Raw genomic sequence first — 14,497 nt, 5'->3', positions numbered from 1 at the left:
CCCTGCCACCTGCCCCTCTCTCTCTCCCTCTCCCTCTCTCTACCTCGGACAGCAAAATCTCTTTAAGTTACTTCTCACACTCCACTTAACCTCACTAATTGCCATTATTACATTTACGTCATTTAGCAGACGCTCTTATCCAGAGCGACTTACAGGAGCAATTAGGGTTAAGTGCCTTGCTCAAGGAAACATCGACAGATTTTTCACCTAGTCGGCTCTGGGATTAAAACCAGCGACCTTTCGGTTACTGGCACAACGCTCTTAACCACTAAGCTACCTGCCGCCCCATTATGAAGTGTTTAATAAAACTGTGTGTGTTCTGAGTCCCAAAATAAATCCCCACCAGGTTGCATGGGCACTTCCATAGGGAGGTCCCCTCTCTGTTAAATGTCTGTCCTATGGAGAGACTCATCAATACTGACAGTCCCAGATGGGTAAGCTATTCCAGAAAAAACTTGTTTTTGACCAATCAAATTTCATTTGACTTTGTCAGGAAACAACAAAATACATGTGAGATATTTTTTTGGAGTGGAGAAAAATATTTTAAAAAATGGAGGTACTCTACATTACCAAAAGTATATGGACACCTGCTCGTCGAACATCTCATAACATCTTCAGAGTTTGTAAGACTTTCCAGATGCCTGAGTATCTCAAGTTGGAGTTCATCAAGGAGATAGGATACACCCACATGAAGGTGGCGGAGGGCGTGAACTCACTACTGCAGATGGCAAGCCTCCTGGGTCGACTGTGCAGCAAGACGGCCACCCCTGATCCCAGCTAACACCGCACCCATGCTTCCACCCGTCATCTCAGCACTGTCTCTCCTCCCTCCCTCCTGTCTGTCTCTCCTCCCTCCCTCCTGTCTGTCTCTCCTCACGTCTGTCTGTCTCTCCTCCCTCCCTCCTGTCTCTCTCCTCTCTGTCTCTTTCTCTCCTGGGTTGTGTTCATTAGGAAAACAAAACATTTTGCAACAGAAAACATAAATGAGCGTTACGTATTGAGCATGTTCAGGTTGTCCGAGTGGCGCAGTGGTCTAAGGCACTGCATCGCAGTGCTAGCTGTGCCACTAGAGATCCTGGTTCGAATCCAGGCTCTGTCGTAGCTGGCCGTGACCGGGAGACCCATGGGGCGGCGCACAATTGGCCCAGCGTCGTCCAGGGTAGGGGAGGGAATGGCCAGCAGGGATGTAGCTCAGTTGGTAGAGCATGGCGTTTGCAACGCCAGGGTTGTGGGTTCGATTCCCACGGGGGGCCAGTATGAAAAAATAACAAATGTATGCACTCACTAACTGTAAGTCGCTCTGGATAAGAGCGTCTGCTAAATGACTAAAATGTAAATGTAAAATCATGGGCATGAATAGTTACCCCCCCCCCCCCCCTTTGCTGCTATAACAGCCTCCACTCTTCTGGGAAGGCTTTCCACTAGATGTTGGAACATTGCTGCAGGGACTTCCATTCAGCCACAAGCATTAGTGAGGTCGGGCACTGATGTTGTGCGATTAGGCCAAGCTCGCAGTCGGCATTCCAATTCATCCCAAAGGTGTTCGATGGGGTTGAGGTCAGAGCTCTGTGCAGGCCAGTCAAGTTCTTCCACACCGATCTCGACAAACCAGTTCGGTATAGACCTTGCTTTGTGCACGGGGGCATTGTCATGCTGAAACAGGAAAGGGCCTTCCCCAAACTGTTGCCACAAAGTTGGAAGCACAGAATCGTCTAGAATGTCATTGTATGCTGTAGCGTTAAGATTTCCCTTCACTGGAACTAAGGGGCCTCGCCCGAACCATGAAAAACAGCCCCAGACCATTATTCCTCCTCCACCAAACTTTACAGTTGGCACCATGCATTGGGGCAGGTAGCATTCTCCTGGCATCTACCAAACCCAGACTTGTCTGTCGGACTGCCAGATGGTAATGCGTGATTAATCAATCCAGAGAACGCGTTTCCACTGCTCCAGAGTCCAATGGTGGCTAGCTTTATACCACTCCAGCCGACGCTTGGCATTGCGCATAGTGATCTTAGGCTTGTGTGCAGCTGCTCGGCCATTGAAACCCATTTCATGAAGCTCCTGACTAACAGTTTTTGTGCTGACGTTGCTTCCAGAGGCAGTTTGGAACTCGGTAGTGAGTGTTGCAACCGAGGACAGACTATTTTTACGCGCTTCAGCACACGGCGGTCCCATTCTGTGAGCTTGTGTGGCCTACCACTTTGCAGCTGAGCCGTTGTTGCTCCTAGACATTTTCACTTCACAATAACAGCACTTCCAGTTGACCGGGGCAGCTATAGCAGGGCAGAAATTTGACCAACTGACTTCTACAGGAGAATGTCAGGCCATCCGTCTGTGAGCTGAAGCTGAAGCTGAAGCGCAGCTGGGTCATGCAGCAAGACAATGATCCAAAACACACAAGTCTACATGAAAATTGTTAAAAAGCAACACATTTGAAGTTTTGGAAGGGCCTAGTTAAAATCCAGACCTAATCCCAATTGAGATGTTGTGGCAGGACTTGAAATGAGCTGTTCATGCTTGAAAACAAAACCCACAAATGTTGCTGAGTTAAAGCAGTTCTGCATGTAAGAGTGGGCCAAAATTCCTCCACAGCGATGTGAGAGACTGATCAACAACTACAGGAAGCATTTGGTTGCAGTCATTGCAGCTAAAGGTGGAACAACCAGTGTGTAAAGGGGAAATTACTTTTTCACACAGGGGAATTGGGTGTTGCATAACTTTGTTAATTAAATAAAATAAGTATACATTTTTTTTTTGTTATTTGTAAACTCAGGTTCCCTTTATCTAATATTAGCTTTTGGTTGAAGATCTGATAACATTCAGTATCAAAAATATGCAAAAATAGAGAAAATCAGAAAGGGGGCAAATACTTTTTCACGGCACTGTATAGTGTAGCTTCTGTGACGTCACCTTCCCTGACACCTGTAGTAACTCAACCTTGCTTTTCTGACTTCATTGGAGCATACAGTTGGCTTCAGAGAGTGGAGTGCTGGTTTGTGCATGGTATGGAATCTGGGTTGGTACAAGTGAATGGCATGGCAGCACAGTGACATGGCACCAATGGCAGTTCCAGAATGCTGTGGGCTGGGGAGTAGAAGGGGATCTACGTGTTGCTATGACTACAGTGACCATCCCAACATCCCAGAATAACCCAGCCACATTCCCCACTCATCCCCACTACGAGCAACAAACTGGGTCACCGCTGCAATACTTCCTGTTGAAAGCAGATAGAATGTCCCCAGCCCAGATGGAAAACAAGCCCTCCATCTAGCCCATAACCCTAATCTGAAGGGAGCAGACAGGTGTGGGAGGTATGGAGGAAACTCTACCTAGCCTTCTATCAGTCTAGAGGTGGGTTGTCAAAGCGGGCAACCATGTTGAGGCCGGTTGGAAGTTTAGGGAAGGAAGGATACAGTCGGGTTAAATTGGGAATTCAGAGACCCTAGCCATTAGCTTAACACTAACCCTAGCTTGATGTCCACACCCCAGCTCAACCCTTACCCTAGCCATTAGCCTAACCCAAGCTTCAACCCTAAGCCTAACCCTAGCCTCTTCTCCTTTCCTTCAACTCCACTGATCTGAAAACAGGATAGGAAAAAGTAATATGTTGGTTACGTATTGGGAATTAACTTTCACCTGTCCATTTCTTTCAACTAAATGCAGATGAAAGAAAGGAGACAAGGACAACAAGCCAGCTTACATTATTTGAGATAGAGCTTGTGTGTCCTTGGTGCTGTTGGTGTGTGGAGACTGGAAGGTATCTGGCTGGTATCTGTGTCACTCTCCCCTGTCTGCATTCCTCTGGACCAGCGGGCCTGTTTACTCCCTGCTCGGCTGTTTGTGTCTCTGTGTCTAACTGGATCTGTGGAACCGGGAGCTCTCTGCTCTCTCAACTTCTTTCTTAGAAACACCCATATATGAACACACACACTCAAATCCACTTTCTCTCTATTGTCTCCGGCTGTTTGGACACTCCAGAAACCAGGCTGCTAAATTTGTCCCAGTGCTGAGAGAGGTCAATGGAGCCTGAGATAAACAAAGAGAAAGAGGGAGAAGAGAGAGAGAGAGAGAGAGAGAGAGCGAGAGAGAGAGAGAGAGAGAGAGAGAGAGAGAGAGAGAGAGAGAGAGAGAGAGAGAGAGAGAGAGAGAGAAGGAAGGGGAATACATGGGAAGGGGGAGAGAGGGGGAAGGAGAGATGAAGAGAGAGAGAGAGAGCTTGGGTCCCTACTCTCCCTGTAAGAACTGGGTCTGCGAGTGGGTCAGCTTTCCTCCCTATCCCACCAGGAATCCGGATTTGGAAGTGGAGCTGAAGTGGAACCATTGCACACATAGTTTCCAGATAACAATCTACCACAACCTTGCAACATTACTCTGCATGGGTAAACAGTTAACACACAAACATGCTGGAAACACTGACATAATTCATTAACTTTTTTTAAGGGTCGTTAAACATATGGTTCAGAATAGTCTACCTTATAGGGGCTAAGCTCACTATGATAATAATAATAACTTTAATTGTAAAGCGCTTTCATTTATTACACTCAAATGGCTTTTATGAGGAGTCATGCATGCTCTCATAGGCCCTCTGTCAGATCATCTTTCAGAATGGCAACTGGAAGCGGGTTGGTGAACCGGGTATGTTTTATAGCAAACCTCTCGGCTTGTTTGTTTGTGAGGGGGTATGTGTCCTGTGTATTTGTGACAGTATGTGGGTTATGTTGGCAGTGAGTGAGGAACGTGTGTTTGTGACAGTAAATAAAGTTAGGGCTGTGTACAGTGTGTGTGATTGAGGTTTGTGTTACAGATAGTGAGTGAGGGTATGTGTTGTGTGTTTGTGTCAGTGAATGGGGGTATGTGATACAGTGGGGTATGTCCTGTATGTCATGTATGTATGTATACTGCCAGTTAGTGGGATGCCAGTGCAGGGCAGGGCAGTGGACAGACTCAGAGACTCAGATCATTCCTGTGATTTAACATGACACCACTTGCACTAAGACTGCGACAGCTGCGTATGCACATGTCGTCCATTCTGTTTGTTGTAGGGGCTTACGCTGCGATAAAAGGCCCAGTGAGGAGTAGCGTGGCTGGGCCCAGAGCATTACTGTTTCCCCCCAGCTTAGAAGGCTTTTCCCCCGGCCTCCAGGGCTCTGGAAGAACACAGGTGGGATGCTTCATTCTGAAAAAGGATGAAGGGGAGTATTCAAATGATGATTGGTGTCACATAACTTTTAGAAATCACTGAAATTACATGATGTAAGTTGTTCATGACTCAACAACAGACACGGGGGTGGCTACATACAGTAAGTTATGATGGCGGAGCAGACCTTAGTGTTCTGGTTGGCTATTACAGTAGTTATGATGGCGAAGCAGAGTAAGGTATTACCTCATACTATGTTGGGTCATGAGAAAATAATCAAAAGAAGGTTATTACTGTATGTATCATGCATGTGTTATTACATGTTCCAATGCAAATGGACAGTGTTTTTTTTTTATTATTGTCTTCAATTAATTTACAGAGACAGGGGGTTGGTCAGTAGTTCAGAAAACAGGTCCACTTCCCATAAGCCTATAGGACCCGGGCCAGATTAATGCAGGAGTTTACCGGGGCTGAAGCCCCTGGGCCCAGGCCCATTTGGGGCCCAAGAGGCAGCAAAAATAATAATAAAGGAAACATATGATTTATACATATTATACAGCGCATTCGGAAAGTATTCCGACCCCTTGACTTTTTCCACATTTTGTTACGTTACAGCCTTATTCTAAAATTGATTAAATGGTTTTTTCCCCTCGTCAGTCTACACACAATACCCCATAATGACAAAGCAAAAACAGTTTTTTAAAATAGAAAACTGAAATATCACATTTACGTAAGGATTCAGACCCTTTACTCAGTACCTTGTTGAAGCGCCTTTGGCAGCGATTACAGCCTCGAGTCTTCTTGGGTATGACGCTACAAGGTTGGCACACCTGTATTTGGCAAGTTTCTCCCATTCTTCTCTGCAGATCCTCTCAAGCTCTGTCAGGTTGGATGGGGAACGTCGCTGCACAGCTATTTTCAGGTCTCTCCAGAGATGTTAGATCGGGTTCAAGTCCGGGCTCTGGCTGGGCCACTCAAGGACATTCAGAGACTTATCCCGAAGCAACTCCTGCGTTGTCTTGGCTGTGTGTTTAGGTTCGTTGTCCTGTTGGAAGGTGAACCTTCGCCCTAGTCTGAGGTCCTGAGTGCTCTGGAGTCTATGGCCACAATGCAACAAGTTGTGTATTTGGCACACATACTGGCCAAATCGTGCCTTTCCCGACTGTAGGTAACTGGTAACTGCCAAAATAAAGGAAACACTTGAGTAAATGTGGGATACAAATAATATTTTATAGTGTAGGGTGCATTTTCCTGGCGTGGTTTAGGTCCACTTGTAGAATCTATGCCAAGGTGCACAGAAGCTGTTCAGGCAGCTCGTGGTGGCCAAACACCCTTTTAAGACACAATGTTGGTGTTTTCTTTATTTTGACAGTTTCCTGAATGTGCGTGTGATAAAATGTAATCCACAGTAATATTTTTGAAACTATTGATCCTCTGTGGCTAAATTATGCTCTTTGGTGTATTTTCAACATTGAGAGCGGGCTCCTGTGGTTGGATAAAAAATTCTAATAAAACAAATACAAAAAATGCCTCTTGGGCCAAGCCCCTAGCTCACACAATTGACCAGTCACATTAATTTATTATGCAGTTAATTGTTTTATTAATCAGTTATCCAATCAAGGCAGGGCCCCACAGTTACCCACGTGTGCCCCCAACCTCCTCTCCTCCCCCCCATCTGACGATTAGCAGAGAGGCAGCAGGCAGCAGCAGGCTGTCTACACTCAATGAGAGCAGGGTCCTGAATCCTCCTGTGGTTGGCGGTTGCAGTAAAAATATATATATATATACAGTACTAGTCAAAAGTTTGGACACACCTACTCATTCAAGGGTTTTTATTAATTTGTACTATTTTCTACATTGTAGAATAATAGTGAAGACATCAAAACTATGAAATAACACATATGGAATCATGTAGTAAACAAAAAGGTGTTAAACAAATCCAAATATATTTTAGAATTTAGATTCTTCAAATAGCCACCCTTTGCCTTGATGACAGCTTTGCACACTCTTTCATAGTTTTGATGTCTTCACTATTATTCTACAACGTAGAAAATAGTAAAAATAAAGAAAAACCCTTGAATGAGTAGGTGTGTCCAAACTTTTGACTGGTAGTGTATGTCCCCCCCACTTCTAAAACCAAAGTTGCGCTGCTGCTTAAAAGTATGCCTTATCAACTTTGAAGAACTACTGAAATAGTGATTTTGTCAGACAGCAGGCAGCTAGCCAGCTATGCTAACCTACTAGCCTGAAGGATGATTATTTGGAGAGCATAGAGATAGATAGATGGCTGGCTTGCTGCTACTACTTGAGCAGAGGTGAGATGATGATTTGGAATAAAATAATAAGTCATCAAATAAATAAAAAATTATATACACAACTGAAATAATTTATTAAAGTAAAGTAATGTGAATAAAGGATGGTTTATTAATAAGTGATATGCAGTAATGGGCAGTCACTACCATCATTGGGGTTTTATTAATGAAATATATGATCATATATGATACTAAAAACAAATATGTAATATACACAACCAAAATATAAAGTAATGTGAATAAATTATGGTTAGAGCCTAATAAGTGATAGTAATAATAATAATACAACTTGAAACTGTAATAGGCCGTCACTACCATCAATTATTTTATTCTGTGATGTTACAGCATTGAACCCACATAATACATTTATTGTAAAAAATTATAATAATCAAAATTGAAATCGAAAATTATTATTTTTCAAAAACTGAACCAGAATTGACCTCAAAAGGCACTAATCGCTCAGCCCTACTAGCCAGCATCGCCATGAAATCGCCTGCAAGCGTGATCGGGGATTTCTATTGGAGAAGCAGTTTCTGCCTATCTTCATACTGTACTGTCTTTGATGTCACTATTAATTGACTTATAGGTAGATTGGTTGATTAATACACCTGTGCCTTCCCCACACATGGGCATATCAACCTACTACAACCATGGGCATGTGATATGTGCGATTGGTTGATTGGCTAATGTATTGATTGAGTGATTGATTGACATATAGTCATACTTTCCCTTCTCCCATTTAACTGTAGACTGAGGGGTTGTCGTGGAGAGTTCCCCATAGCAACAGCCCATCTCCGTGACGATGGACAAGGGGGCATCTGTCGCTGTCACTATGGTTATGCAGCCCATAATATTTTTCTAAGAGTTGAGAGCCAAGCCAGAGAGAGGACACATTCCTGGACTAATACAGCCACACTCTGGGTATCTACACTAGGAGACAAATTGGATCCTCAACTGCTTACCCTCCTCAATTCCTAATCTCAACCATCAGAGGGAAAAATGTCAAACTGGCCATAGATCAGTGTGTAGGGGCAACTTCACCCTACTCTGTCATCCTTTTCCTTACAATCTACAAGGACATTTACATCTAGGTCATATGATTGACATACAGTACACTCTTATCCAGAGCAACTGGAAGGAATATTCTTCATTGTAACAATTACAGCTTTAGAATTAAGAGTAAGATTCAAAACACTACCCCTCTCCTCTCCCCCCTCACCCCCACACTTCACCCCCAGCCCATCTCAGCTGTCCTGCAATGTGCTGCTGCTTGTCATTGAGGAAAAGTGGAGCACTGTTGGCAATAACCGGACCACACACACACATGCACCCATGCGCACACGTACAAAATGTAACTATGCATCTTCAAAGTGAACAGGTCTGTTTTGACAACAATGACAATGCCTGTCAAAATGTCCAACCAGGATATGATGACTACTCAGAGTACTCATCAGTCCCACAGAACTGTGACTGAGTCTCAGGGCTTGTGTGCTGAATTCCAAAGATAAACTAATATAGAACAACTGCAGACCAGAAGTAAACATTGTGGACCCCCTGGTGACTGTACCTCACTGTTCCCCTTCACTTCCAAATGCAGAGGGGACTTTTCCCCAACCTGGGGGGTGTTGGGGGAGTGTACGGCTGGCAAACACACACGTTCTCGGGTTCTGCTGACAATGACGTGGGGAGGTGCTTGAGTGTGTATGTGTATGAGAGATTTGTGTGTGTGTGTGTGTGTGTGTGGGGGGGGTGTTATGAGTGACTCTAACACACTGTTGCCCCCCTCTCACTGAGACCCACACAGGGATCTTTGTACTCCCTCCACCATCAGTGACCATCCATCACTGGCTAACCTGACAGCCCCCCCCTCACAATCCTGCACTCAACTATAGTACTATTACCCTCTACCCTGTCCCAGACCACTACCCAACCTAGCCCTGTCCCAGACCACTACCCAACCTATCCCTGTCCCAGACCACTACCCAACCTATCCCTGTCCCAGACCACTACCCAACCTAGCCCTGTCCCAGACCACTACCCAACCTATCCCTGTCCCAGACCACTACCCAACCTAGCCCTGTCCCAGACCACTACCCAACCTATCCCTGTCCCAGACCACTACCCAACCTATCCCTGTCCCAGACCACTACCCAACCTAGCCCTGTCCCAGACCACTACCCAACCTATCCCTGTCCCAGACCACTACCCAACCTAGCCCTGTCCCAGACCACTACCCAACCTAGCCCTGTCCCAGACCACTACCCAACCTAGCCCTGTCCCAGACCACTACCCAACCTAGCCCTGTCCCAGACCACTACCCAACCTAGCCCTGTCCCAGACCACTACCCAACCTAGCCCTGTCCCAGACCACTACCTAACCTAGCCCTGTCCCAGACCACTACCCAACCTAGCCCTGTCCCAGACCACTACCCAACCTAGCCCTGTCCCAGACCTCTACCCAGCCTTGTCCCAGACCTCTACCCAGCCTAGCCCTAGCGAACCCTACGCTCAACTACAGCACTACCAACCTTGACTACTACCCAGTCCAGCCCAGACCACTACCCCAACACAGCTCTGGCTCACCCAACAACCCATTCTGCAGGCATCGGGCCAATTTTTACAGTATGTCAGTGATCTATGAAAAAATCTGATCGGTGCCTCATTCCATGAGAGACAGACCACTAAAGAGCCTTATTGACCACCAGACAGGTCTATGAGAGAGACCGACAGGTCTATGAGAGGGACAGACAGGACTATGAGAGGGAGAAACAGAGAGATAGACAGATCTATGAGAGGGACAGACAGGGCTATGAGAGGGGAAAACAGAGAGACACACAGGGCTATGATAGGGGCAGACAGACAGACAGACAGACATGGCTATGATAGGGACAGACAGAGAGACAGACAGGGCTATGAGCGGGATAGATAGGACTGTGACAGACAGGTTTAATGGCCACCTAAAAGTGTGGAAACGTCCCCATGCCAGGTTGCCTGGACGACCGCCGCAGTGTCAGGACCAGTAGATAAGCCTGTGTAGTTGATGGGTCGTCCGAGCGGAAGCCTGTCAGAATTAGCCTGTGAGCTACGAGGTGAGACGAGTCCTGAGGGATTAGCGCCCGGCGGCTAGGCTAACGCTATGTCCAGGGTCAGGACAACCAAGGCCATCACAAATATCTTACCGGATGTGACTCTCACTGTTAAGACACATACCAGGTAATGTCAATTCCAGACTGTACAGACTGTACCAGACAGTGGAAAATAGGCCCACAGTCACTCAGGGGTGTCCAGTTATGTGTCTCCATCCATTCTCTTGGGCTTAAAGCCAAATAATAAGGACTCCGTATTGGATGTGGAAAACATGTCGAGATTTAACTCCATGAACTTCATAGTGATAAAACATCAGTCAAACATGTCCAAACTGAAAATCTCCAAGGTAAATCGTTCATACCTTATTTTCAGAACTAATCTAAATAACTTTCCTTCAACAAAAGCTACTGTGATACTTTCTGTCATCAAGTATGGTGACTTGAGAGTGGAGGTGACAGCTGTGTGTAGACTGTATGGTAGGGGACTTCAGGTATGGTGTCATGGAGGGGGACGTCAGGCAGCCATCTTTGATCCCAGGGTCAGATCTGAGGTAATCTGATCAATTTCCATGGCAACCAGATCATATTCCATTCTCTACTACACCATGGGCCGATGCTCTACCTTGCACACATGCACACACACACGAGAGCACGCACATAGACATAGCTTCCTATGCACACATATACACACAAACACACACATACACATACACACACACATATACACGGTCCTAAAGCCCTGGAGAGCAGGGCCCAACAGAGATGTGAAGTTTAGATGTGCAGCAACAGCTAAACGTCGTGTCAGGTTTCTCTGTGCTCGTGCTAAATTTAACCCTGTGATCCTGCAGCAGTCAGAGGGTTTAAATGCCACCCTGCAGTTGCTGCTCCACACCAGTTGTTCTCCACACATCTTCCTCTCTCTACTAACCCAGGCCAGGAGTGGGAGAGGCTCACTCACACACTCCCTCCAACACAATCAGACCTAACACCCCTATAGAACACACACAGTAGAGCCCAGAGGATCCAAACCGGAGTCTTCGTCCCCTAAACTTCAGTGTCGACCAGTATGGAGCTTTTCGAGACCAACCCCTACTTCTTCCCCGACCAGCGCTTCTACGAAGGGGGGGACAACTTCTACCAGTCCCGGCTGCCGGGCGGGTATGACCAGGGGGGCTACCAGGAGCGCGGGGGCTCCATGATGGGGCTGTGTGGGGGTCTATCTGGGGGGGTCGGGGTAGGGGTGGGTGGAGGTATGGAGGACAAGGCATCCTCCTCTGGTCTCTCCCCCCACCCGGAGCCCCAATGCCCCGGCCAGTGCCTACCCTGGGCCTGCAAGCTGTGCAAACGCAAGACTGTGACCATGGACCGACGGAAAGCGGCCACGATGCGGGAGAAGAGGAGGCTGAAGAAGGTGAACGAGGCATTCGAGGCCCTGAAGAGGAGCACCCTGATGAACCCCAACCAGAGGCTGCCCAAGGTGGAGATCCTGAGGAGTGCCATCCAGTACATTGAGAGGCTGCAGGCACTTGTCTCCTCCCTCAACCAGCAGGAGAACGACCAGGGAGCACAGGGCCTACACTACCGCACCGGACCTGCCCAACCCAGGGTGAGTAGGAGACAGGGACGGAGGGAGGGAGGAAGGGATGGACGGAGTGAGGGATGGAGGAACCACAGCAACCTAGAGTAGAGGACTGGGAGAAAGAGCAAGGTAGAAGGGAGGAGAGAGGGATGGAGGGAGGTTAACAGAGATAAATGAGGACTGGAGGGTCAGAGATTGAGGTGGAAGAGAAAGAGGAAAAGGCACAATGAGAGAAAAGAGGTGAATAGGGAATGACACAGTGGAGGAGAGAGGTGTCAAAGAGGGAGAGGCAGACCGGTGAGGGATGAAGGGAATGAGGCGTGAAGGAAGAGGGACCAGAGAGACTTGGAAACGGATGCGCATTACATGGATGGGGATAATCGCCCCCCAAAATGTGGGAAATAATGTTATTTTACTACACGTAGGCCTACAGGTATAAACAGTGCTTTAGGTAAGGCAGGTATGGCGGTTGGGTATGTTAGGTGTAAAGTGCAGGCTTTTTATATGTCTGTGTGTGCTAGTATGAGTCTGGTAGGAGGGTAGGTATATGTGTGGTGTTTAAACTCTGATATATGGGGTTCGCCTCTCGTAGAATACACGGTTTCAACAGAGCAGCTCCAGAACAGAACTCTTAATTGACAGTTGTCATAGACAAGTACCACGGACAGAGCCCTCATCAAACCATCCACTAACAACACAGACAGAACAGCACTTAGAGGGATATTTAAACATTTTACCCTGGCGTGTGTGAATTCCTTTGAGAGTGCTGCTATGGCTTTGGTTTTAAGAGACATGCTACATACATTCTTCTTATCCCTCTTAAGTACTTCAAACACAACACTCACTGAGTGCTCACCTAATCTTGATTTAGATTCATCTTAACCTACCAGCTTTCAGAAACAGTTGTAATGGATGATTTGTTATGACACAGTAGTACAATAGTTCATTCATAAAGTAATTGATAAAGCTGTGAGTGTAGTGAGCGGAGTTGTGGATAGCGTAGTGTGTGTGTTTCAGTTGGTAGAGCATGGCGCTTGCAACGCCAGGGTTGTGGGTTTGATTCCCACGGGGGACAAGTAAAAAAAAATATGAAAATGTATGCACTCACTACTGTAAGTCGTTCTGGATAAGAGCGTCTGCTAAACGACATACAAATAATAATAATGTTTGTTTGATGAATCATTGAAAAGAGCTGTCTAGACAGGCAACACAAGCTTCTTAGCTACGACAGACAGAGATTATCAATAGTAGTGTGTGTTTGTCGTTGTGAGTAGCGTAGTGTGTTTGTATAGTTGTGAATGAGATTATGTGTGTGTCACTGGCATCGTCGGGGCGTGACGTGTCATATAAAGCGGGGTGACTGACAGTGCCTTGTCTCCATGGTAACAGGTCTCGTCGTCGAGCGAGCAGGGATCAGGCAGCACCTGCTGTAGCAGCCCAGAGTGGAGCAACACCTCAGACCACTGTACCCAGAGCTACAGCAACGAGGGTAAACACACACTGTATTACATTTCAGCATTGCACCCAGAACTTGTTGAAAATGTTAGTTTTGAAGCTCTCTCTCTCTCCTGTCTCTAGACCTCCTGAGTGCAGACTCTCCAGAGCAGACTAACCTGCGCTCTCTGACGTCCATCGTGGACAGCATCACAGCAGCAGAGGGGGCTCCGGTGGCCTACCCTGTACCTGTGGACATTCCCAAATAAACCCAGAGCAGCATCCACACGTGTGCTGTTAACAGGTCCAATACAGCACAAATCCACCCTTTTTTCCTCCCTTCCGTGAGGAGGTAGTCACTGATGTGATATAACTGGATAGGTGAAAGCTATGCAGCGGAACCTACTGTACATTCCACCTATCCAATCATGTTAGATCAGTGACTACTTCAATGAAGGGAGGAAAGAAGGGCAGGGCCTGTATGTCCCAGCTAGGTACAAACTATCACTGGGACACCACCCAGCACCATACACACCACCCAGCACCATACACACCACCCAGCACCACCCAGCACAATACACACCACCCAGCACCACCCAGCACCATACACACCACCCAGCACCATACAGCACCACCCAGCACCATACAGCACCATACACACCACCCAGCACCATACAGCACCACCCAGCACCATACAGCACCACCCAGCACCCTACAGCACCACCCAGCACCATACACACCACCCAGCACCATACACACCACCCAGCAACATACAGCACCAACCAGCACCACACAGCACCAACCAGCACCACCCAGCACCATACAGCACCACCCAGCACCATACACACCACCCAGCACCATACACACCACCCAGCACCATACACACCACTCAGCACCATACACACCACCCAGCACCATACACACCACTCAGCACCATACACACCAC

The 14,497-nt window shown here is 47.0% G+C and overlaps 1 protein-coding gene across 1 annotated transcript; it reads left to right on the top strand.

Moving 5' to 3' along the window:
- Positions 1 to 11,604: 11,604 nt before the first annotated feature.
- LOC311133798 (myogenin-like) lies at positions 11,605 to 13,820 on the top strand (the record flags this gene model as incomplete). The annotated part of the gene is made up of 3 exons (XM_084167370.1): positions 11,605 to 12,144; positions 13,507 to 13,606; positions 13,696 to 13,820. The coding sequence occupies 3 exons, from the start codon at positions 11,605 to 11,607 to the stop codon at positions 13,818 to 13,820; spliced, it is 765 nt and encodes a 254-aa protein (XP_084023496.1).
- Positions 13,821 to 14,497: the final 677 nt, after the last annotated feature.

The sequence above is a fragment of the Coregonus lavaretus genome (assembly GCF_964263955.1).
Source record: "Coregonus lavaretus genome assembly, chromosome: 8".
NCBI lineage: Eukaryota > Metazoa > Chordata > Actinopteri > Salmoniformes > Salmonidae > Coregonus > Coregonus lavaretus.
The sequence above is the reverse complement of the archived record's forward strand: the minus strand, read 5'-3'. Positions and strand labels throughout refer to the sequence as shown.